Source organism: Diceros bicornis, chromosome 21 (assembly GCF_020826845.1).
Source record: "Diceros bicornis minor isolate mBicDic1 chromosome 21, mDicBic1.mat.cur, whole genome shotgun sequence".
Lineage (NCBI taxonomy): Eukaryota > Metazoa > Chordata > Mammalia > Perissodactyla > Rhinocerotidae > Diceros > Diceros bicornis.
This window is the reverse complement of record NC_080760.1, coordinates 52,818,490-52,842,821: the sequence shown is the minus strand read 5'-3', so window position 1 is coordinate 52,842,821 and position 24,332 is coordinate 52,818,490. Positions and strand designations below refer to the sequence as shown.

The 24,332-nt window shown below is 39.8% G+C and overlaps 1 protein-coding gene across 6 annotated transcripts in view; it reads left to right on the top strand.

Annotated features, from left to right (window-relative positions):
• Positions 1–24,332, top strand: part of TRAPPC9 (trafficking protein particle complex subunit 9) — a 639,688-nt gene that overhangs the window by 388,683 nt on the left and 226,673 nt on the right. For all 6 annotated transcript variants that reach the window (XM_058564989.1, XM_058564990.1, XM_058564988.1 and 3 more), the window contains one exon: positions 23,925–24,035. In XM_058564989.1, coding sequence (XP_058420972.1) covers positions 23,925–24,035 — 111 coding nt within the window. The remainder of the gene's footprint in view (positions 1–23,924; positions 24,036–24,332) is intronic.

Below are 24,332 nucleotides of genomic sequence, written 5' to 3'. Positions count from 1 at the left end.
ATGTTGATATTCATTTTAAAACAGTACCAATATTTATTATTTAAAGACAGATTTAAAGTTTTTTCTAACAAGTAATATACATTATTTAATATAGTTTAAAAGTCTGATTTATAAACATCAATTAAAAATGCCTATGTCATGTTTGATTTAGGGACTGAACATATGTTAAAAGGTGGATTTTGTGACCTTATGTTTAGAATTCTTGCATTTTGCGTTTTAACTTTTGCTCGTTTGTTTGTTTAATCATTGTAGAGTTCATTTCAAATGGTGATACATGAAACATGATTTCAGGTTGTTATTTGCAAGTGCTTTTCTATAAATAATCCTGTTTGGTTCGGTTTGTCTTCATTCCCAGAGAATGAAAAGCCAAACTGCACACAGTCCTCATCATCTGTTACGTTTTAACCTTGTATTTTGAGGCACCACAGGTGTCTTCATGTGCCCGACTCACAGACCTGGTGACAGTGACCCAAGGCACAGTTGCAGTCGTTTTCGTGCCCTCTTAATGTGTGGTCTTCATGGCTCTTTCCTCTTACCTGTGGTCCATTAAGAGTACAAATTAGACAATATAACAGAGAATAAGTGATGTGTTCGTCACAACCGCCGCGGTGCCGAGTGTTGGTTCACTGAGAGATGAAGCAGGCTGGAACTGAGCCGTGAGCGTGTTTATCTGATCTCCAACAACTCCTGGGCGCTCTGCTTGCTAAACTCTTAGGGTCTCAGATGGTTTCTTTGTGTTTAAACAGCTTTATTGAAACATCATTTACGTACCATACAATTCACCCAATTAAACTATATGTTTCAGTGTTTTTAGTATGTTCACAGAGTTGTTCAACCAGCACCACAATCTAATTTTAGAACTTTTCATGCCCCCAAAAGAAGCCCTGAACCCATTAGCAGTCACTCCTCTTTCCTCACTCACCCCCGCAACCCTAGACAACCACAAATCTACTTTGTGTAGCTATAGATTTGCTGGTTCTAGATATTTCATATAAATGGAAAACATACAGTATGTGACTGGCGTCTATCCCTTACCATAATATTTTCAAGGTTCACCCATAATGAGGTATCAGTATGTCCTTTCTTTTATTGCTGAATAATATTCCAGTGTATGGATATACTGCATTTTGTTTATCTGTTCATTGGTTGATGAACATATGGGTTGATTCCACTTTTGACTGTTATGAATAATGCTGTTAGGAATATTCGTGTACAAGTTTTTGTGTGGATGTATGTTTTCATTTCTCTTGGGTATACCTAGGACTGGAGTTATTGGATCACATGTTGTAACTGTATGTTTAATCATTTAAGGAACTGCCTGACTGTTTTCCAAAGCGGCTGCACCATTTTGCATTCCCACCAGCAGTGTTTGAGGGTTCCGATTTCTGCACACCCTTGCCAACATTTGTTATTGTATATCTTTTTGATTATAGCCATTCCAAACTGTTTCTCTTAAGGGGAAATTTTTAAAACATTATTTTAAAGCTTATTAATTAAAAAATTAGAAACAGAGGTCCTTCCTGCCTTTAATAATTTGAAGCCCCAAGATCCTTCACAGAGGCCAGGCTGCGTGTCAGTCGTCCATAGGGAAATGTTCCCACATTTCAGTCTGTCACCAAGCTGTCCTTTTGGCTTTAATAGCTACATATGACTCAAGCATGTCACCTTTGTCCCCAGTGTCAGCTTCCTCATCTCTTTCTCAGACAGTTGCAACAAGCTTTCAAAGTCTCTTTGCTTTCAATTTCTCCCTTTCCAGTTATTTCTCCAGATAGATGCCCAAGTGTGGTAAAACACAAGCATGATTTTGTCCCTTACTTTCTTAGGGTCATTCAGTGAGTCCCCATTGTCTGTAAGTCACGTTCCAGTTCCGGAGCTTGGCACACAGGCTGTCCAGACTCTGATCCAGGCTGCCTCCTGGCCTTTATTTGCTTACCACATGTGCTTCCTCCCTGCTGTGAGGAAATTCCTGGAAGCCCCCTAAGCAAGCCATGCTGCTCCAGCCCTCGGCCTTTGCACACATGATTCACTCTGTCTAGAAGGCTCTCCCATTGCAGGCCTGCTCTTAAGCTTTTGGTCCCTCACTGAGTGCAAGAGTCATTTCCTTCCAGGAACCTTTTCTGCTTGTTTCCCATGCCGCGGTGCCTTTGTGTTGCCGCCGTACACTTGTCTTTCTCACCATTCAGGTTTGAGTTCCTTCTAACTCCGTAGGTCCAGCCCACATAGTGAGGCCCAAACCCAGAGAATGTCAGAGTCCCTGGATGTCACCTCCAGAGGTTCTGATTCATTAAGTCTCCCCTAGCGCCCGCAGATCTGTTGCATTACGCTTTGAGAAACCCTGCTTTAGTGGACAGTAAGTCGTTTATAGGCTTCAAGGAGATTAAAAAGCTCGGTACCTCAGTGTGGCAGAGGTGAAGGTGAGGTTAAATCACCAGAAGGTCAGTCTGATTCTTTGTTCTATTTTTTTCTTCACTTGATTGATTTAAGCTTCCTGGCTTTCTTAAGACTTACAAGAAAGCTCTCCATCCTGAAACTGGCTACTAATTTTTTTCTGGAAGGAAGATAGAATGAGAAAACAGACAGGCTTATAGAATTTTAAAAGACCACACGAATTTGACCAAAGGTGTACGTGGCCACGACTCCTGTTCTGGCTCTGTGTTCACTCACTTTCCTGTGCTCCTAGGAATGACCAAACGTTTGATGTTTGCACCTGGGAGGCCTGGGAGACATCTACCTGACTCAGCGGGAGGCAGAGCCCACTTACTTTCTGGTGGCGGCGCCACGGTTTTTAGATAGACTCAGACCTTGGCGTGGGAATTTCTTGTACTCACTTTTAGCTGAGTCAATATTGAATAATTAGCGGGGATTGCTTTGTTGGCGGGTTGTATGCTTTCCCTTCTGCTGCTCTGCTGATAGCAACTAAGCTAATAATAATCACCACCCCTCATATTTGTGTAATGTTCTACTTGTAGTTTTACAAAGCACTTTCTCTTCCTTTTTTTTTTCCCCCCCATTGGAGCCTCCTAATAATTCCATGTTGTAGGCATTCTTGTCTCCACTGGGGAAACTGAGGCCCGGAGAAATTAAATGACTTGCTTAAGATATTACAGCCATTAAGTGACAAAACTGGTATTCAGAACAAACTTTGCAGGCCAGAGCTCATTTGATGTTTATTTTGAAATTGCATTGATTTAAAAAATTTTGAATTTACAATAAAATTGACCTTTCTAGTATACAGTTTTGAGTTCCAACGTGCATATAGATTCATGTATCCACTATAATCAGGATAAAGAACAGTTTCATCACCTCCCAAAATTTCATCTTGCTGCCCCTCGTAATCACGCCGCACCCCCACCCCTAACCCGCGATAGTGACTCATGTGTGCTCCAACCACTCATCTGTTTTCCATCGCTGTGGTCTTGACTTTTCCAGAATGTTATATAAATGGAACCATACTATATGTAACCTTTTGAAAAGTGACTTTTTTCACTCACCGTATTGATTTTGAGATCCATCCACATTGCTGGGTATATCTATAGTTTGATTTTTTTTTCCATTGCTGAGGAGATATACATTGTGTAGATGTACCACAGTTTGTGAATCAATTCACCAGTTGAAAGACATTCGAGTTCTTCCCAGCTTTTTGGGACTAAGAATAGAGCTGCTATAAATTCCTGTTTATAGTATTTTTGTGAACATAAACTTCCCTTTCTCTAGGGTAAATATGCAGGAGTGGGATTATGGGGTTATATGGTCAGTGATATTTAACTTTAGAAGATTTGAGATTTTATATGGAAATACAAAAGAACTGATTTTGCAGTCCCACTAGCAATATGTAAGGGCTCTATTTGCCCTTTCCTCCTTAGCACTTGGCATTATCTGTTTTTTCTTTCAAGCCATTGTAGTAGATGTAGAGTGGTATCCTACTGTAGTTTTAATCTGTATTTCCCTAATGGTGAATGATGTTGAACATCTTTTCATGTGCCTGTTTGCCTTTTGTGGAACTCTCTGTTCAAGTCTTTTTGCCCATTTCTTTATGGGGTTATTTGTTTTCCTAATGTTGAGTTTTGAAAATTTTTTATATATTGTAGATACAAGTCCTTTGTGTTGGATATATGTAGTTTGTAAATGTTTTTTTCAATTTCTGTAGTTTGTTTTTTCATTCTCTCAATAGTATCTTTTATGAGCAAAAAATTTTAATTTTATCAAGTCTAATTTATCGTTTTTTTTTCCTTTTATGGATCTTTCTCTTGGTCATGAAAGATTTTATGTTTCTTATGCAAGCTTTATAGTTTTATGTTTTACATTTAGATATATTTTGAGTAATTTTTGTATAAATTGGGAAGTTTAGGTTAAGGTTCTTTACTTTTTGCAAGTGGATGTCCGATTGTTCCAACACCATTTGTTGAAAAGACTATCTTTTGTCCATTGAATTTTATTTTGTAGCTTTGTCAAAAATCAAATGGTCATATCTGTGTAATTCTATTTCTAGAGTCTTTATTCTGCTCCAGAGAACTATGTGCCTATTTTTTCGCCAATACCACACCATTTTGATTAGTGTACATTTATAATAAGTCTTAAAATTGGGTAATGTGAGTGTTCCAGCTTTTTCCTTTTATTTTTAAATTGTTTTGTTTATTGTAGTTCTTTTGTATTTCCATATAAAATTTCATATCAGGCTGTGTCTATAAAATGTCCATCTAGAATTTTGACTGCAGTTGTGTTAAATCTATAGATCAGTTTGAGAAGAGTTGATAACTGTATTGAGCCTTCCAGTCTATGAACTTGGTATGTATCTTTTTTTTTTTTTATTGGTTTATAATATTGTAAAAATTTCTGGTGTACATCATTGTACTTCTATTTCTGCATAGATTACATCATGTTCACCACCAAAATACTAATTACAACCCATCACCATACACATGTACCGAATTATCCCTTTCACCCTCCTCCCTCCCCCCTTCCCCTCTGGTAACCACCAATCCAATCTCTGTCCCTATGTGTTTGTTTATTGTTGTTATTATCTACTACTTAATGAAGGAAATCATACGGTATTTGACCTTCTCCCTCTGACTTATTTCACTTTGCATTATACCCTCAATGTCCATCCATGTTGTCACAAATGGCTGGATTTCATCGTTTCTTATGGCTGAGTAGTATTCCATTGTGTATATATACCACATCTTCTTTATCCATTCGTCCCTTGATGGGCACTTAGGTTGCTTCCAAGTCTTGGCTATTGTGAATAACGCTGCAATGAACACAGGGGTGCATGTACCTTTGCAAATTGGTGTTTTCAAGTTCTTTGGATAAATACCCAGCAGTGGAATAGCTGGATCATATGGTAGTTCTATCCTTGCTTTTTTGAGGAATCTCCATACTGTTTTCCATAGTGGCTGCACCAGTTTGCACTCCCACCAGCAGTGTATGAGAGTTCCCTTCTCTCCACATCCTCTCCAACACATGTTGTTTCCTGTCTTGTTAATTATAGCCATTCTGACGAGCGTGAGGTGATATCTCATTGTAGTTTTGATTTGCATTTCCCTGATAGTTAGTGATTTTGAACATCTTTTCATGTGTCTGTTGGCCATCTGTATATCTTCTTTGGAGAAATGTCTGTTCAGGTCTTTCGCCCGTTTTTTAATTGGGTTGTTAGTTTTTTTGTTGTTGAGATGCATGAGTTCTTTATATATTTTGGAGATTAAGCCCTTATCAGAAGTATGGTTTGCAAATATCTTCTCCCAATTGTTAGGTTGTCTTTTCGTTTTGTTGATGGTTTCCTTTGCTGTGCAGAAGCTTTTTAGTTTGATGTAGTCCCATTTGTTTATTTTTTCTATTGTTTCTCTTGCCCGGTCAGATGTGGTGTTTGAAAAGATGTTGCTAAGACCGATGTCGAAGAGCGTACTGCCTATGTTTTCTTCTAGAAGTTTCATAGTTTCAAGTCTTACATTCAAGTCTTTAATCCATTTTGAGTTAATTTTTGTGCATGGTGTAAGGCAAGGGTCTACTTTCATTTTTTCGCATGTGGCTATCCAGTTTTCCCAACACCATTTGTTGAAGAGACTTTCTTTTCCCCATTGTATGTTCTTGGCTCTTTTGTCAAAGATTAGCTGTCCATAGATGTGTGGGTTTATTTCTGGGCTTTCGATTCTATTCCATTGATCTGTGTGTCTGTTTTTGTGCCAGTACCATGCTGTTTTGGTTACTATAGCTTTGTAGTATATTTTGAAATCAGGAAGTGTGATACCTCCAGCTTTCTTCTTTTTTCTCAGGATTCCTTTAGCTATTCGGGGTCTTTTGTTGTTCCATATAAGTTTAAGGATTCTTTGTTCTATTTCTGTGAAAAATGTTGTTGGAACTTTGATAGGGATTGCATTGAATCTATAGATGGCTTTAGGAAGTATGGACATCTTAACTATGTTAATTCTTCCAATCCAAGAGCACGGAATATCTTTCCATTTCTTTGCGTCTTCTTCAATTTCTTTCAGAAATGTTTTATAGTTTTCGGTGTACAGATCTTTCACCTCTTTGGTTAAGTTTATTCCTAGGTATTTTATTCTTTTTGTTGCAATTGTAAATGGGATGGTATTCTTAATTTCTCTTTCTGCTACTTCGTTGTTAGTATACAGAAATGCAACTGATTTTTGTATGTTATTTTGTATCCTGCAACTTTACCGTATTCGTTTATTACTTCTAAAAGTTTTCTGGTGGATTCTTTAGGGTTTTCTATATATAAAATCATGTCATCTGCAAATAGTGAGAGTTTCACTTCTTCCTTTCCAATTTGGATCCCTTTTATTTCTTTCTCTTGCCTGATTGCTCTGGCTAGGACTTCCAGTACTATGTTAAATAGGAGTGGTGACCGTGGCCATCCTTGTCTGGTTCCTGTTCTTAGAGGGATAGCTTTCAGTTTTTCACCATTGAGGATGATATTAGCTGTGGGTTTCTCATATACGGTCTTTATTATGTTGAGGTACTTTCCTTCTATCCCCATTTTATTCAGAGTTTTTATCATAAATGGATGCTGTATCTTGTCAAATGCTTTCTCTGCATCTATTGAGATGATCATGTGATTTTTATTCTTCATTTTATTAATGTGGTGTATTACGTTGATTGATTTGCGAATGTTAAACCATCCCTGCATACCTGGAATAAATCCCACTTGATCATGGTGTATAATCTTTTTAACGTATTGTTGTATGCGATTTGCTAGTATTTTGTTGAGGATTTTTGCATCGATGTTCATCAGTGATATTGGCCCGTAATTTTCTTTTTTTTGTGTTGTCCTTGTCTGGTTTTGGTATCAGGGTAATGTCAGCTTCGTAGAATGAGTTAGGGAGCTTCCCCCCCTCCTCAATTTTTTGGAAGAGTTTGAGAAGGATAGGTATTAAGTCGTCTTTGAATGTTTGGTAGAATTCACCAGGGAAGCCATCTGGTCCTGGACTTTTATTTTTGGGGAGGTTTTTGATTACTGTTTTGATCTCCTTACTGGTGATTGGTCTATTCAAATTCTCTACTTCTTCTTGATCCAGTTTTGGAAGGTTGTATGATTCTAAGAATTTATCCATTTCTTCCAGATTGTCGAATTGGTTGGCATATAGCCTTTCATAGTATTCTCTTATAGTCTTTTGTATTTCTGAGGTGTCTGTTGTAACCTCTCCTCTTTCATTTCTGATTTTACTTATTTGTGCCTTCTCTCTTTTTTTCTTGGTGAGTCTACCTAAAGGTTTGTCAATTTTGTTGATCTTTTCAAAGAACCAGCTCTTGGTTTTATTAATTTTTTCTATTGTTTTTTTGGTCTCTATTTCATTAATTTCTGCTCTGATTTTTATTATTTCCCTTCTTCTACTGATTTTGGGCTTTGTTTGTTCTTCTTTTTCCAGTTCCTTTAGGTGCATTGTTAGATTGTTTATTTGAGATTTTTCTTGTTTGTTGAGATAGGCCTGTATCGCTATAAACTTCCCTCTTAGAACCGCTTTTGCTGTATCCCATAAATTCTGGCATGTCGTATTTTCATTTTCATTTGTCTCCAGGTATTTTTTGATTTCTTCTTTGATTTCTTCGTTAACCCAGTCGTTGTTCAGTAGCATTTTGTTTAATCTCCATGTATTTGTGGCTTTTCTGATTTTCTTCCTATAGTTGATTTCTAGTTTCATACCATTGTGGTCAGAAAAGATGCTTGGTATTATTTCAATCTTCTTAAATTTATGGAGACTTGTTTTGTGGCCTAATATATGATCAATCCTGGAGAATGTTCCATGTGCATTTGAAAAGAACGTGTATTCTTCGGTTTTTGGATGGAATGCTCTGTATATATCTACTAGGTCCATCTGTTCTAGTGTGTCGTTTAAGGCCAATGTTTCCTTATTGATCTTCTGTTTGGATGATCTATCCGTTGGTGTAAGTGGAGTGTTAAAGTCCCCTACTATTATTGTGTTACTGTCTACTTCTGTTTTTATGTCTGTTAATAATTGCTTTATATATTTAGGTGCACCTACATTGGGTGCGTAGATATTTACAAGTGTTATATCCTCTTGTTGGATTGTTCCCTTGATCATTATGTAATGCCCTTCTTTGTCTCTTTTTACAGTTTTTGTTTTAAAGTCTATTTTGTCTCATATGAGTACTGCTACCCCAGCTTTCTTTTCATTGCCATTTGCATGGAGTATCTTTTTCCATCCCTTCACTTTCAGTTTGTGAGTGTCTTTAGGTCTGAAGTGTGTCTCTTGTATGCAGCATATATATGGGTCTTGTTTTTTTATCCAGTCAGCCACCCTATGCCTTTTAATTGGAGCATTTAGTCCGTTGACATTTAAAGTAGCTATTGATAAGTATGTACTTACTGCCATTTTTTAATTTTTTTTTTTTTTCCTCAGTGTGGTAGTAGTCCTTCTCTGTTCCTTACTTCTTCTATACAGAATGGATGGTCACTTTAGTTTACCTCTGTCTGAAAGCTGTACTCTTTAACTCCCCTCCTCCTTCCTTTTATGTTTTTGATATCATATCTAACCTCTTTTTTGTGTATTTGTATCCATTATGTTCTAATCATGGAAATAGATAATTTTTCCTATTTGTGGTCTTCTCTTTTCCCCTTAAATCAGTCCCTTTAACATTTCTTGTAGCACTGGTTTCTTGGTGACAAAATCCTTTAATTTTTGCTTATCTGGGAAATTTGATCTCTCCTTCCATTTTGAATGATAACTTGCTGGGTAGAGTATTCTTGGCTGTAAGTTTTTTTCTTTTAGTACTTTAAATATTCTCTTTGTACCATTCTCTTCTAGCCTGTAAGGTTTCTGCTGAGAAGTCAGCTGATAGCCTTATGGGGTTTCCTTTGTATGTAACTTGACATTCTCTTGCGGCTTTTAGGATTCTCTCTTTATCTTTAATTCTGGACATTTTGATTATGATGTGTCTTGGTGTGGGCCTCTTTGGGTTTATCTTGTTTGGGGCTCTCTGTGCTTCCTGTACCTGGATGTCTGTTTCCTTCCTTAGCTTAGGGAAGTTTTCATCTATTATTTCTTGAAATAGATTCTCTGCCCCCTTGTCTCGCTCTTCTCCTTCCGGGACACCTATAACACGGATGTTAGTGCGCTTGATGTTGTCCCAGAGGTCCCTTAGACTGTCCTCACTCTTTTTAATTCTTTTCTCTTTTACCTGTTCACTTTGGGTAATTTCTTCTAGTCTTTCTTCCAGCTCACAGATCCATTCTTCTGTATCCTCTACTCTGCTTTTGAGTCCCTCTAATGAATTTTTCATTTCCAGTATTGTATTCTTCATTTCTGATTGGTTCTTTTTTATATCTTCCATTTCTTTGTTGACTTTCTCACTGAGTTCATCTATTCTTCTCCCCAGATCAGTGAGCATCCTCAACACTCTTAGTTTGAACTCTCTGTCGGGTAGGTTGCTCATTTCTGTTTCACTTAGTTCCTTTTCTGGGGTTTTGTCCTGTTCCCTTACTTGGAATATATTCTTTTGCCTCCTCATTTTACCTCTTTCCCTGTGCTTGTGTCTACGTATTAGGTAGGTCAGCTACGTCTCCTGCTCTTGGATAGGTGACCTTATGTAAGTGATGCCTTAGGAGGTTTCCAGTGTGCTTCCCTCAGTTCTCAATGTTCCAGGGGTGACCCCTATGTGGGCTACGTGTGTCCTTCTATTGTGGCCTGTTAGCTCTCCCTATAGGCGCCCAGGGAGGCTGAGTTATGCTCCTGGCCAGCTGTTGTAATGCTCAGCTGTTTGTAGTTGTTGTGGGCCCTTCAGTCTCTTTATCAGGTGTGGGGAGCCCCAGCACAGTTGGCTGTAAGTTCTAATACCACATTTGTGTTGCAGTATTTCTTTTAAGTGAGTAGGCCCCCAGCGTGGCAGGTTGTTAGGCTCAGGGCCTTACAGTTGCTGTAAGCCTCTAGCCTATTAGGTCTCTTGTCAGCTCTCTGAGGATTGCAGCTGGGTGGGGCTGGCCTCAGGCACAGGAGCACCCAATTGTTTCAGGCTTTGGAAGGTGGGGCAAACCTCCTATGTGGGTCTTTGAGAAGCACAAGTCTTCTGCAGCTGACAAGCCCTGTTGCCCACAGGTCCACACACACAGTCAACACAGTCCTGCCCCGTGTGAGCGCCCCGACCCCCAAGCGGACCCAGTCTCTCCATGGCGGGAGCCCCACACACTCCGCCACCGCTCCACACTCTCCACCCGCTCCTTGTGCACACCCTGCCCCGCTCAAGTCGGCTCAGTTGCCAGGCTGCCGAGAATCCAGTCACCAATCTATGCAGGCCCACACGTTGCCTGAGGGCTTGTTGTTGGGTGGGGCCAGTCTCTAGGGTGGGCTGCCTGCCCTGGCTGAGCTGGATTAAACCGGTGCTCTAGCAGGTGGAGCAGACCCTGGGCTAGCAGGCCTCAGGGAGAACTCCAATGGCGTCTGTGTCAGCAAGCTCACACCAGGCCACAACAATGGCCGCCGCCAATGTCCCAGTCCCTGGCGAGGTCTCACCCCTCACCGAGATGCACTCAGGGCCTATTAGGTGAGTCTCTTGTCACCAAAGCACTGTGCACCTTTCTTTCTGGTGATTTTAGGATGCTTTCTGGAACAAGTGAGTTTGTGCGTGGGCCCTTTAAGAGCCAGTTTTAGTTTCTTTGTGAACCGGGTTTTCTGGGGGTGCTACCCAATGCTTTAGTAGCAGGCAAAGTCAGATATTATGCCGCTGGTCTCGATTGTACTGGGTCCACAGAATGCCGACAGCGGGGGCGCTCCCGGCTCAGGGCCCCGCGCCTCCAGGGAGGCTGTGTGCCTGTGAGCTGCTCCCCGCGGCCGTGAAGCTGGCGGCTTGTGAAGGCGGCGTTTTTCCTCTCCAGAAGGGAGTCTCTTCCTCTTCCACCTCAGTTAGGATTGTCCGTTGTTGCAGGAGTTCCTCTCATCCAGTTTTCAGTTCTGTCTCGGGTAATTTTTCCACGAGTAGTTGTAAATTGGCTGTGTCCACGGGAGGAGGTGAGTTCAGAGTCTGCCTACGCCGCCATCTTGACTCCGCCTCGGTATGTATCTTGATTTATTTAGGTCTTTGAATTCATTTGTCAGTATTTTGTAGTTTTCCGCATACAAATGCCCTTTATCAGGTTAAGGATATTCTCTTATATTACTAGTTTTTTTTAAAAAAAATTATGAATGGAATTTGAATTTTGTCAAATGGTTTTTCTGATCAAAAATTTTGTTGAGGATTATCGCTTCTATATTCAAAAGGGATATTTTTCTGTGTTTTTTTCTTTTATCTTTGTCTAGTTTTGGCATTAGATAGTATTAGCCTCATAAAATAGTTTTGGAAGTATCCCCTCTTATTTTCTGGATGAGATTATGTGGATTATTTCTTTTTGACTTTTTAAAAGAATTTATCTGGAAACATTCTGGACCTGGAGATTTCTTTTTCAGAAAGTTTTTAACAATAAATTCAATTTATTTCATAGTTGTAGTGCTTGCTTCTTGGATGTTTCATAGATGTAGTACTTGCGTATTTTTTCTTGGATAAATTTTGGTGGTTTGATTTTTAAGAAGTTGGTTCATTTCATTTGAGTTGTCAAATTTATGTGTGCAGAGTTCTTCCTAGTATTTCCTTATTATCCTTCTAATGTCTGTGGCACCTGTGGCCTCTTTCATTCTTGGTTGTTTGTCTTCTCTTTTCTCTTTTGTCACTTTGGTTAGAGATTTATCAATTATGTGACTATTTTTAAAGGATCAGTTTTTTATTTTATCTATCAGATTTTTCTGTTATTTTTTTCTTTTCAGTTTCACTGATCTGCTCTTATCTTTATTACTTTCTTCCTATGCTTGCTTTGAGCTTTGGTTCTTCTTTTTCGAGTTTCTTAAGATAGAATCTTAGGATGTTGGTTTGGAGGCTTTCTTCTCTTCTAATGTGGTCCTTTAATGCTGTAAATTTTCTTCTAAGCACTGCTTTAGCTTCGTCCACTAATTTTCATATGTTGCACTCTATTTTTATTCACTTTAAAATATTTTCTAGGGGCTGGCCCGGTGGCACAAGCAGTTAAGTGCGCACGCTCGGCTGCGGCAGCCCGGGGTTCGCTGGTTCGGATCCCGGGCGCGCACTGACGCGCTGCTTTTCAAGCCATGCTGTGGCGGCGTCCCATATAAAGTAGAGGAAGGTGGGCATAGATGTTAGCCCAAGGCCAGTCTTCCTCAGCAAAAAGAGGAGGATTGGCAGATGTTAGCTCAGGACCGATCTTCCTCACACACAGACACAAAACTCCTAATTTCTCTGGAGATGTCCTCTTTGACCAATGGGTTATTTTGAAGTGCATTGGTTAATTTCCAAGTATTTGGAGATTTTCTAGATATCTTTCTGCTATTGATTTCTAAGTTATTTTTATTGTGGTCTGAGAGCATACTTTGTATGATTTCTGTTCTTTTAAAATTGTTAGGAATTTTTTTCATGGCCTCGAATGTGGTCTATCTTGGTGAACATTGCTGAACACTTGAGACGTATGTGTATTCTGCTGTTGTTGGGTGGAGTGTTCTCTAAGTGTCAGTCAGACCCAGGTGGTTGATGAGCTCATTTATTTCTTCTTTGCTGACTTTATGTCTACTTGATCTATCAATTACTGAGAAAGGAGTGTTAAAGTCGCCAAGTATAATTGTAGTTTTGTCCATTTCTCCATACAGTTCTGTCAGTTTTTCATTTATATATTTTTGAAGCTCTTTAGTTAGGTGCATATACATTAGGAATTATTATGTATTATTGGTAAATTAATGCTTTTGTCATCACTGCTTATTTTTCCTGCTCTGAAGTGTACTCTGAAATGCCTGATATTAATATCATACTCCAGGCTTTGTTTTTCTTGGATTAGTGTTTGCTTGGTATATCTTTTTCTATTCTTGAGGTTTTAGCCTATGTATATCATTATATTTAAAGTGGATTTATTCTAGATAGCGTATTATTGAATCTTGTCTTTGTATCCTTTCTGATAATCTCTGTCCATTCATTATAATATTTAGGCCATTTACATTTAATATAATTCTTGATATGTTTGGATTTAGGTTTATCATTTTATTTTTTTAAATTTATGTTCTGTTTAATCCCTGGTTTCTTTGTTGTAGTTGTTCTGTTTTTCCTTTCCTGTCTTCTTTTGGATTATTTGAATTTTTTTTTAGCATTCCATTTTAATTTATGTATTGAATTTTTAGCTCTTTATATAGCATGTTTTAGTGGTTGCTATAGGTATAACAATATACATTCTTACCTTTTCACAGTCTACTTAGAATTTATATTTTATCGTGTCAAATGGAATATGGAGACACAATATTGGTCCTGTCACCCTCTTCTTATGTTTTAGCTGCATTATATATTATATCAGCATACTTTGAAAATTCAGACACTGTTATAATTTTTGCATTTACTCATCATACAGCTTTTAAATAACTTAAGGAGAAATTATTATTATTATTATTATTATTTTTGGCGAGGAAGATTAGCCCTGAGCTAACATCTGCTGCAATCCTCCTCTTTTTGCTGAGGAAGATTGTCCTGGAGCTAACATCTGTGCTCATCTTCCTGCATTTTATATGTGGGATTCCTGCTGTAGCGTGGCTTGATAAGCAGTGCATAGGTCCGTGCCTGGGATCTGAACCTGTGAACCCTGGGCCGCCAAAGTGGAGCATGCGAACTCAACCATTACGCCGCCAGGCTGGCCCCAATGAGAAATTATTTTTAACTATATATTTACCATTTTTGTTGCTCTTTCTTCATTCCTCATGTTTCAGGTTTCCTTGTAGTATTATATCCCTTTCATCTGAAGAACCTTCTTTAACATTTCTTTTAGAGAAGTTCTACTAGTGACTAACTTTCTTATTTGCCCTTTGTCTGAGAAAGTCTTTGTTCCACTTTCATTCCTGAAGGATATTTTCGCTGGATAAAGACTTCTGGGTTGACAGTTCTTTTCTTTCTGAATTGAAAAATGTTTTGCTTTATGGGGCCTCCCTGCCCTCCATGGTTTCTGATAAGAAATCTTTAGACTTTGAATTGTTTCCCTTGTACCAAATGCATTGTTTGCTCAGACTGCTTTCAGATTTTATTTTCTTTACCTCTCTACAGTTTAGTCTGATTGTGGTATTTGGGCATAGAATTCTTTAAATTTATACTCTTTGGGCTTTGCTGAGCTTCCTGAATCTGTAAGTTTATGTCATTTACCAAATTTGGGGGAATTTTCAGCTATTTAATTTCTTCAAAAGCTGCATATTTTTTCTCTTTTGTTTCTGAAACTCCTGTGACATGACTTTTAGACCTTTTTGTCCCATAGGACTGTTTATTTTTTTCCAGTAGTTTTTTCTCTCTGTTGTTTCTTTGCTGTTTGGATAATTTATTAATATATCTTCAAATTTATTAGTTTAATTCCTTTGTGGGCCAAAATTGTATTTTTTGTGATTTTCATTCTTTTCAAATTGCTAGAGATTTTTTTACATGGCCTACAATATGGTCTATTATGGTACGTGTTGCTTGTACACTTGAAGTAGTGGTGTTCTACTGTTTTTGGGGTGGAGTGTTCACTAAGTGTCAGTTACATCCAGTTGGTCAATGGTATTGTTTGTTTATTCTATATCCTTTTTTATGTCCTTTTTTATATCCTTCCCTGATTTTATGTCTGCTTATCCTGTCTGTTACTGAGATAATTCACCATATGGTGAATTTTTCAGTTCAGTTTTTTCCTTTCTAAAGTTTCCCTTTGGTTCTTCTTTATGTCTTCTGTTTCTTTGCTGAAATTTTCCATCTTTTCAATTTTTTTCAAATATGTTCACTGTTACTTCTTGGAATGTGTTTGAAGCCTTTCTGTAGATCGTCATCTTGAGATTGTTGTCTCTTGATTTTATTTTCCCTTGCAAGTTGGCATTTTCCTGGTTCTTCCTATTCTGAGTTATTTTAGATTATATTATAGACATTTCAAATATGATGTCGTGAGATGCTGGGGTCTTTTTTGAACCTTGAAGAGAATGCTGATATTTTTGTTTCAGTGGGCAGTCCACACCACAATCTTGGCACACCTTCTGGGGCCATGCTGCAACTCTGGTTTTGGAATGTTTGTGGGGCTCCTTGGGTCAGTCCCACGTGTGTGTCACCCACTGTTCTTCCTTGGAGCTCAGTTACCAAAACCCAGGGTTTGCTGCTCAGGATCCTGTCCCCTCATGCTCAGCTCCACATAAGCCCAGATCACGCAGTACCTGATCAAACCACTCTCTTCATCGCTCGCCTTTCTGCAGTCTCCCCAGCACGTTCCAGGGGCCTCCCTTCCCTGTCCACCTTCAACAAAATCAGAGTTTGAGTTCCTCTTCTGTGTGTCTGTGAGTGGCACTAATTGGCCAGAGGACAGAGAGGGAAATAAAAGCGATGGGACTGGCCCCATGGCTGTGAGACCTCAGTCCTTTGGATCAGAGAGGTGGTTTCCTGCCCGCAGAGTGGTATGTGCCCTGCAGCCACAACTTCCATCATGGTGCTGGTGCCCCATGGTACTGCCAGGGGCTGGGTTGGGAGAAAAGGAAAAACCTAGAGGATCCCACCCCCCACCTCCTTCTTGATACCCTTTCTCACTCCTCAGACCAAGAAGAGAGGGCTTCTCTGGGCACCATGCCTATCTGTACCCAGTGGGTACCTCCGAGCTCCAGGCCACCTTTCAGTTCAGGCCAGGTGGGACTGGAGGGAAATGGAAACTCACTCCCAGTTTGGAGAAACTTTGACTTCTGATATTTTATCTCAATTCACCTTCTCAGTTTACTTTTTGAGTCTTCAAATAGCTGCTCTATGTGCATTGTATCTATGCATGCATTATATCTGTGATTTATAGTGACATTCAGTAGGAGAGACAGGGTAGAGTCTTTGTGCTTTCTTCATCTTTTCCAGAATAGGAACTCATCATTTTCTTAAACATGAACGAATTCGTGTCACTTGTCTGCTTAAAACTCTAAAAATAGCTTCCCATCATGCTTAGAATAAAATCTGAACTTTTTGTCGTGACCTTATCATTAATTTTATACCACTCTCTTCTTCACTTGTTCTGTTCCTTGATTACACCATGCCTTAAGATATTGGCATTAACTGCCGTCTCTCTGGAAAGCCTTCACATGCTTGCTTTCTTGTCATGTGAGTGTCAAATAAAATGTCATTTCTTCAGAGAGGCCCTCACAGGTGAAGTCAGTTTTTACCCTGTTTATGATCTCAGGAGATGCACTTAATTTTTAAAAAATATTTGCATCACACGTGGCTTGTTCCCTGACTCATGTCCTAGCCCATTTTTTATGCTAGCCCTCTCTGTGGCAACCAGATTTATGCAGGGGTAACTTGACAGCACCTCACCTCGGCTGTGCTGAGCAGCTCTTGATCTCTGAAATATTTTAAATGCCTTCTCTGTGGCTGCAGCATGGGTACAGTGCATGTGTGATGTGTGAGAGAATTGACCTCTTTGTGGGGAAACTTGACCAATGAGGGCAGGAACTGGTAAAGAAGTAACCCCGTCTGTCTCAGGAGCCCAGTTCTGAGGCACGATCCCCACGGCTCCACAGAGGGACCAGTGGGATTGAGCCCCCGCTGACCACAGGGTGGCCAGCTCAATAACACGCCCCGATCATGTGGCGTGTGCTGTTGCTTTCCCACCTTCCCCACCTCACTCTGCTCACACTCCCAGTCCTCTTCGCATCACCTCCCCAAACACTAGCTGTATACAAGCCCTCTCTTCAGGCTCTGCTTTCTGGGGCGACCCAGGCTAAGCAACATTCTAAGTCACTTTAAAAATACATTTTATAAAACATTTCAAGTATAAGCAACATGTTAAGAAAGGTCAAAGGGATAATAATTGAACCACCACACAGATTTGTCACATTTTAACGTTTTGCTGTTTTTGCTTCTATTCTTTTTTAATTTAAAGAAATAAAAATGATACGTAAAGCTCTGCATGCTCCTCTGTGACACTGTTTCTCTTCCTCCCTCACCAGGTGTGACTACTACCCTAAATTTGATTATTATCAATATTATGGAGTATTTAAATATTTTAAGTTTGATATGAATGTATACTGTGTAGTATTTTCTGCAACTTGCCGTTCACCCAACTTTATTAATATAAGACTTATCTGTGGTGAGGAATGTAGTTCTTTTAAATTCATTTTCACTTATCTATAGACTTACAGTGTATGACTGTAGCAGACTTTTATCTGCTCTCCAGTTGATGTACGTTTAATTAAAAGCAGATATTTGATTTTATAAACAATGCTGCAGTGAACATTTTAGAATATATCCTTGTGCTGAACTCTGCGAGTTGATGCAAGATATGTGCCTAGAAGTTGAATTGTTAGGTCAAAGCGTACTCATCTACCACTTGACTAGGTATTGCTGATCTGCGTTCTGAAGGAGTTGTTCCAATTTATACGCCTGGCAGTGGTGAGTGAGAATTCCCATGTTTCTTCTTGGTCTACATCTTGGCCAGTACTTGGTATTGGAGCACTTTTTCAATATTTTCTATAAGTTGGGTGGGAAATAGGATTTTATTTCTGTTTCTCTGACTACTAGTTGCATTGAGCTTTTCTTCCTGTTAATTGGCCATTGGGTTTCCTCTACTTTAAATTGTCCGTTCTTGTCCTTTGCTTGATTTTCTGTTGGGTCATTTCTTTCTTATTGATTTAGAGGAGTTCTCTATGAATTCAGAATTCTAATCCCCTGTCAGTTTTTTCTGTTGCAAATACCTTTTCACATCTAGCTTGTCTTTGCTTTGGTTTTTAATGTCTCTCTTTGTACAAAAATTCTTAATTTTAATGCAGCCAAGCATTTCAGTCATTTCCTTTACGTATTTTTTCCAGCTTTACTGATGTAAAATTGTATATATTTAAGATGTATGATGTGATGTTTTGATATGCATATACATTGTAAAATGATTATCACAATCAAAATAATTAACATATCCGTCACCTCACATAGTATTTGTGTGTGTGTGGGGGGTAAGAACGCTTAAGATCTACTCTCCTAGCAAATTTCAGGTATACAATACAGTATTCTTACCTATAGTTACCATGCTATATATTAGGTCCCCAGAACTTATTCATCCTGCCTCACTGAAAGTTCGTACCCTTTGACCATTCTCCCCATTTTCCTGACTCCCCTAGCTTCTGGCAACCACCATTCTATTCTGTGCTTCTATGAGTTAAGCTTTTTTAGATTTCACATATAAGTGAAATCCTGCAGTATTTGTCTTTCTGTGTCTGGGTTATTTCACTTAGCATGTCCTCCAGGTTCATCCTCATTGCCACAAATGGCAGAATTTCCTTCTTTTTTAAGGCTGCAAAATATTCTATTGTGTGTATGTGTATATGTACACACATGGTATATATGTATATATATACACCATGTGTTCTTTATCATTCATCCATTGATGGACACTTAGATTTTTTCTTTGTTTTGGCTATTGTGAGTAATGCTGCAATGAACATGGGAGGGCAGATATCTCTTCAAGATACTTACTTCATTTCCTTTGGATAGATAGACAGAAGTGATATTGTTGGATCATATGGTAGTTCTATTCTGATTTTTTGAAGAACCTCTATATTGTTTTCCATAATGGCTATATCAATTTACATTACCATAAACAGTGTGCCAGCGTTCCGTTTTCTCCATATCCTGGCCAATACTTGTTAGTGTCTGTTTGAGAATAGCCATTCTAACAGGTATGAGGTGGTATGTCATTGTGGTTTGCATTTTCCTGATGATTAGTGATGTTGAGCATCTTTTCATATACCTATTGGCCGTTGGCGTGTCTTCTTTTGAGAAATGTCTATTCAAGTCCTTTGCTAGTTTTTTTTGTGTGTGTGTGAGGGAGATCAGCCCTTAGCTAACATCCGTGCTAATCCTCCTCTTTTTGCTGAGCAAGACCGGCTCTGAGCAATTACCAATAGCTCCTATTGCCAATCCTCCTCCTTTTTTTCTTCCCCAAAGCCCCAGTAGATAGTTGTATGTCATAGTTGCACATCCTCCTAGTTGCTGTATGTGGGATGCGGCCTCAGCATGGCCAGAGAAGTGGTGCGTCGGTGCGCGCCCAGGATCCGAACCCGGGGCACCAGTAGCGGAGCGCGCACACACTTAACCGCTAAGCCACCGGGCCGGCCCAATTTGTTACTTTTTTAAATTGAGTTATTTGTTTTTTTGCTATTGAGTTGTTTGAGTTCCTTATATATTTTGGATATTAACCCCTTATCAGATATATGGTTTCCAGGTATTTTCTCCTCTTCTTTAGGTTGCCTTTTCACTCTGTTGATTACTTCCTTTGCTCTGCAGAAGGTTTTTAGTTTGATACAGTCCCACTTTATTTTTCTTTTGTTGCTTGTGCTTTTGGGGTCATATCCAAAAAACTCATTGCCCAGACCCCAATGTCAAGAAGCTTTTCCTCTGTTTTCTTCTAGTAGTTGTACAGTTTCAGGTCTTACATTGAAGTCTTTAATCCATTTTGAGTTGATTTTTGTATAAGGTGTTAGAAGGGTCCAATTTCGTTCTTCAGCATGTGAACATCCAGTTGATCCATAATGTATTGAAGAGACTGTCCTTTCTCCATTGTGTCCTTGGTACCGTTGTTGAAGGTCACTTTATATATTGTATGTCTGGAATTCATTTGAGAAATCTTTTTCTCTTTCAAGCTTGTAAACTGTTCACCTGCTTTTTCTTTTAAAGGATTTTAAGTATTTATTTTTACATTTAGTTATTCAATATATTTGGAATTCACTTTTGTTCATGGTGTGAGGTAGGGATAGCATTTTCTGTCTGTCTGCGTAACCATTTTTACTAGCAACATTTATTAAATCTTCTTCATATTATCATCACTGCTGCTGTGGTCATATGTCCGGTTCCTCTGTATTCATGGATCTGCTTCTGTGCTGTTTTTTCTTTCATTGATGTATTTATCTATCATGGCCCTAGTACTACTACTTCCTTCATTATTACACTTTTATAACAATTCTTGGTATCTGGTTGGGCACATCCCTTCCAAAAGTCATTTTCATCTTTGTTTTCCATATTCTTGGCCCTTTGCTCTTATATGTAAATTTTAGAATCAGCATGTCAAGTTTGACCAAAACCAAAACTCTGTTGGGATTTTTTTTGAGTTGCATTGAATTTATGTAAATTTGGAAAGAAGTGACTTCTTTAAAAATATTAAGTTTTCCCATCCTTCAACATAACACATCTCTGTATTTATTCATCTTATTTAATATCATTCCAAAAACTTTAGAATTTTCTCTATAAATATCCTTCATACATTTTGTTAGGTTTATTCCTAGATACATTGCTATTGTAAATATATTTTCTCAAAAATTTTATTTTGTAATTGTTTTTAGTTGCTTTTTAGGAATGTTATTGATTTTGTGTGTGGGTGAGTGTCTTAACCCTCTATTCAGCAACCTTTTTGAACCTATTTTTCCTTATTTTATGAAATATGACTAAATTTTTTTTCCTTTTTTTTTAATTCGTCTCATCTTTCCCAGCCCTCTATGCTCACAAGAGTGTGATTTCCTTGAAAGCAGAGATCCTGTTTTTTCTTCCGTATCCCCTATGGATATGGATATGTTCACTTCCATATCGCAAGGGCCTAGAACAGTACCTGGCACACAGCAGGTACTCAGTAGACATTTATCTTTGTTAGATGAATCAGTTAATGCAATTCCTAATTCTGGGCAGAGGAAATAGTGTGTACTAACTACATTGAGGTGGTTTCACATGCACTGCTCTCTTTGCCCAGAACGTGCATCTCCTTTCCTCCTGGCAGCCTTGCCTCCCTCCCCCAACCTTACTCCAGATTCTCCCCTGCTGCTGGGCCTTTGTGCCCTCCTCTGCCCTAAACCAGGCAAATGGATCTGTCTTTCAAAGACTTGCTCTGATCTAGTTCTTCCAGGAAGCTTTCCTGGGTTTCCTTGTACTTCAGAAAGATGGATCCAGAAAAAAAAAACAAAAACAAAAGCAAGCAAGAATTAAAAGTAAACTATATGTTCAAATAGAGCATAAAACTTAAAAGAAAGTCATCCAGAGTGTTATGGAAAGATACACAGAGTAAATAACATTATGGTGGGCACAAAATACTACTGCATTTTGGGAAAAGGAATTAATTTATGAATAATAGATAGAAAGCAAAGATCCACCAATATATCATAATGTCAACAATTGGAAGGAAGAGAACACCGGATCAAGACACCCCCACACTCAGAGAGTGAGTCAGAAAAAACAGAAGACACAAAGTATTATGTATTGATGTCGTTCATTCCTGTGCAATTTTCCAACTCCTATATTCTGAGTGAAAACAACATATATTTGAACCTTTTCTTCCCTGCTTTAAAAAATCACTTCAATTTTCCTCTTCTGATAAATGTTTTACAAATTCCCTTTCCTGATGAAAGATTTTGCTGTGATTAGAGGTTTCATGAAGTTATGACAAAGGCGGAATAGACCTTCATTCTTGAAAGCTCATTTCTCTGTGAGCTGAGTGAAGAGGGCTCTTGCAGGCAGCTGTCAGAGCTAATGAATATTTTCCAAGTGCTGAGCCTCGGGGGAAGACATCCCCACCCGGAGAACCCAGAATCGACCAATGTGAACCTGCTCTTCTGCAGACGTGTGTCGTGCAGCATCCAAGAGCCGCCTGCAGCAGGAACAGCGAAGCTGCTGCTCTACCTTCCTCCCTTGTCAATAGGTTACACGTACACATTTTGAAAAATTGATGTTGCACAGACGCCCCGTGGCCTTTTGATGGTGTCTGATTTTTGCATGTGTGAACCCCTGGCCAAGTTACTGCACCCTTCTCCTCCTCAGTTCACGTCTCTGGAAAGAACAGGGGACGGGGTTTGGATTTGGAATATGTGCCATCATTTCCTGTGAAAATGACGGGATTTTGAGTTCTGAGTCTTGAGTCTGTCATCTCGCCAACATTTTTCGTCATCTACTGAGCCTCACTTTCTTCACCTGTAAATGGGTCTAGGGAGGCCCACCTCCTAGCGCTATTGTGATGAAACGACAAAGTGCAGGCGGCCCGGGCACGGGGGTGTGAGTCCTCGTCCCCTTTCCTTAACAACCAGCAAAGCCCTGCGTCGTCACACTTCGAGAAACATGTGTGCGAATTCAGGTGTCCTTTGGCGGCTCCTGTTTTGAAGTCACGCTAAACTGAAAATGACCCAGAACACAAATCCTTTTCTGAGTCTTTGTGTGTGTGTGTGTGTGTGTGAAAAACTACTTACCCTGCTCCTCCAAGAAGAGTGGCTTCTGCCTCTGTTGCTGCCCTCTGTGTCTGCTCCTGTCATGGGTACAACTGTCCTGTTTAGATCAGCAAACACTTATAGATTACTGCCATGCGCCAGCTGTGATACTTGGTATTTGGGATACTGTGTTAGTTTTAGGCAAACATTCAGCTGTACTGGAAACCTAACAAATGGTGACTAGCACAAATGAAGCGTGTGCTGTTGGCTTTTTGTTTTGTGCATGTAGCTGATGAGTCTAGTGGACAGCAGGCAGTGTGGGGCTGCTTCAGCTGCTGAAGGTGTCGTCGTTTCCCAGACCCCTCCTGGCCTCCCCTCTGCCAGCCGCAGTCTGCAGCATTTGTCCTCATCACCCCCAAAGAGTTGCTGAGTTTCTTGGCATCGGACTCATCTCTAGGGAGGAAGGAAAGGTCGAAAGGGAGGCTGAAGGGTAAACACCTTCTCCTCTCAAGGCCTTGTCTTCTTATTTGGGATGGAAAGTCTCCAGAAGCCTATTCTTATTGGCTAGAACTTTGTTCCACGGACCGTGTTGGAGCAGAGGTGATGGGAACTTGAGTACTTTACTTTTTACCGTCTATAGTAGAGAAAACAAAGGGGTGGAGGTTTCAAATGGGTGGTGAGTGAGTAAACCTACGATGTCTTCCAGAGGAGTGAGGTGTAGTCTCTACAAGAACTCGTGGTAGCCGTGTGCACAAACGACTCTGACACGGCTCTCCATTGGCCAGTGCCTGGCACCTTGCCTGGTACCTGTAGAACACTTGCTGCTGGGATGGTGACTCGGACATAGCATTTATTGAGTGACTGTTTGCCAAGGGCCTTCCCACTGTTTATCTGACTTATGGGTCAAGTATTCTAGTCCTCACATACATGAGGCTTGGAGAACTCGAATTACCTTCCCAAGATCACTTGGTTTGTAAAGGGCACAGCCGGGTTGTAAGCATGTGTCCCCAGGACCAAGGAGGACCTCAATGTCCAAACTCACTTTTTAGAGTTTACAGTTTTGTTCAGAATGAGTCTCAGTAATCCTTTGTGTTCAGGGGAACTTGACATGTTGATAAATCCTACTTCTGACGTCCTCAAATAGTGGAAAATCTTTGGGGAGGAGAAAAAGGCAAAGTCACTCTCCTCTTTGGCTTGTCGAAAGATTCTGAACTTCCCTTTGTCTTTTCGATGCAGTACCCGGCAGTGCCACCTGCTCCTGGATGTCTTCAACTCCATGGAGCACGAGCTGACAGTCAGCGCCCGGAACAATGAAGAGCTCATCCTGCACGCCGGCGAGTGCCAGCGGTGAGTGTCCCTACGCCCCCACCTGCTTCCTCTCCCTGCTTTCATCACCCCACTGGGGAGGTGCTGAAATAATCCACCCTCAGACCTCAGAGGATGGGCAGTCTCATCGCCCTGGCAGAGACATCATAGTCATTATCCAAGTTTGGTGAAAGAATCTGAAGTGGTTTCAAATTAGAGCCAAGGGTAAAGAGTCAGGGTAAAACCGAATGGTGTCCGTCTAAGCAAGCAGTGGCGTGTGCTTTCAGACACCACGCCTGAGGATGCTGAGACATCTGGGCAAGACCTTCACTTTTAAAT